At 59.2% G+C, this 982-nt stretch overlaps 1 protein-coding gene across 1 annotated transcript in view; it reads left to right on the top strand.

Annotated features, from left to right (window-relative positions):
• Positions 1-246: 246 nt before the first annotated feature.
• VOLCADRAFT_100964 (uncharacterized protein) overlaps positions 247-982 on the top strand; it is a gene marked incomplete at both ends in the record, with an annotated part of 7,032 nt that continues 6,296 nt past the window's right edge. The window contains 2 exons of the mRNA XM_002959445.1: positions 247-388; positions 692-775. Coding sequence (XP_002959491.1) covers positions 247-388; positions 692-775 — 226 coding nt within the window. The remainder of the gene's footprint in view (positions 389-691; positions 776-982) is intronic.

The following is a 982-nucleotide window of genomic DNA, read 5'->3' as shown; positions in this document are numbered from 1 at the left end:
CAAGCCAGCTTGCTTGAACGCTTGCGGAACCTCATGCGGTTTCCCTGTTTGCACGAGGGCCAGCACCCACGGCCGCCTGATTTTCTGGAGGCCATTCCGGAAGGGCGCGTGCAGGATTTGCCCGGCGGTGAACTCCCGGTGGATCGGCAGGTACCCTACGAAAAGCACTTGCATCTTGCAAGCAGGATGGCCGCCGTGTTGCGTCGACGCATGCCTTCGCGGGTGTGTGCCGTCTGCTCTGAACAGTGCTCGGAGGAACAGTCCACGCTCCGTGCCTGGCTTGACATTCCCAATGTGGACCTTTTGCGCGCCGACATCATGTGCACCGCCGCAGTGCCGCGTCATGCGCGTACCCTGGCTTGGCGGCGCATGCCCTGCACTGCCCAAGGTACCGCACCACCGCCGCCAGATCCGGTTCTGCCGGCTCGGTATCGTATCGGCAGATCCGAACGCGCGAGTAGTGCTGGCATCGGTGGTGACCCTGATCGAGCGGCATTCGTAGATGAAGATGCGTTAGCAGTTGACAGCGACGTTGGAGACAACGGGACTAATGAGCCAGGTGCTGCAGATGACGCGGCCACAATGCAGCTACCTCCGGAATTACAACCCCATCCACCGCGGGTGCAGCCGCGGCCTTGCGTCGATGACCCAATAAGTGTGGAGGTTCCGTTTTGCATGCGTCTTGATACAGAGTTGCCGAACCGGACCGTGTTCCGACACGATGATGCTCCGGATGAATTCACCATCTGCACCTCGTGCGAGAAGGCACTCGCAGGTAAGCAATTGTTCTGTCTCCTATACAGCCAGTCCCTCCGTCCATTGGATCATGCTGTTCAGCACCTTTGTTTCGTCCAGCCGTTTTCTCTGTGCGGCCGGTATGGCCTTCCCCTTCGGCTCTTCTTCTTCTTCTCGTTTAAACACCTTATCTTTCAATTGTGCCTGCCCGATACCCACCTCCCGCCGCTTTTGTTGCAGCACGCCG

Source organism: Volvox carteri (assembly GCF_000143455.1).
Source record: "Volvox carteri f. nagariensis unplaced genomic scaffold VOLCAscaffold_254, whole genome shotgun sequence".
Taxonomy (NCBI): Eukaryota; Viridiplantae; Chlorophyta; class Chlorophyceae; order Chlamydomonadales; family Volvocaceae; genus Volvox; species Volvox carteri.
This window is presented reverse-complemented; position numbering and strand designations above follow the sequence as displayed.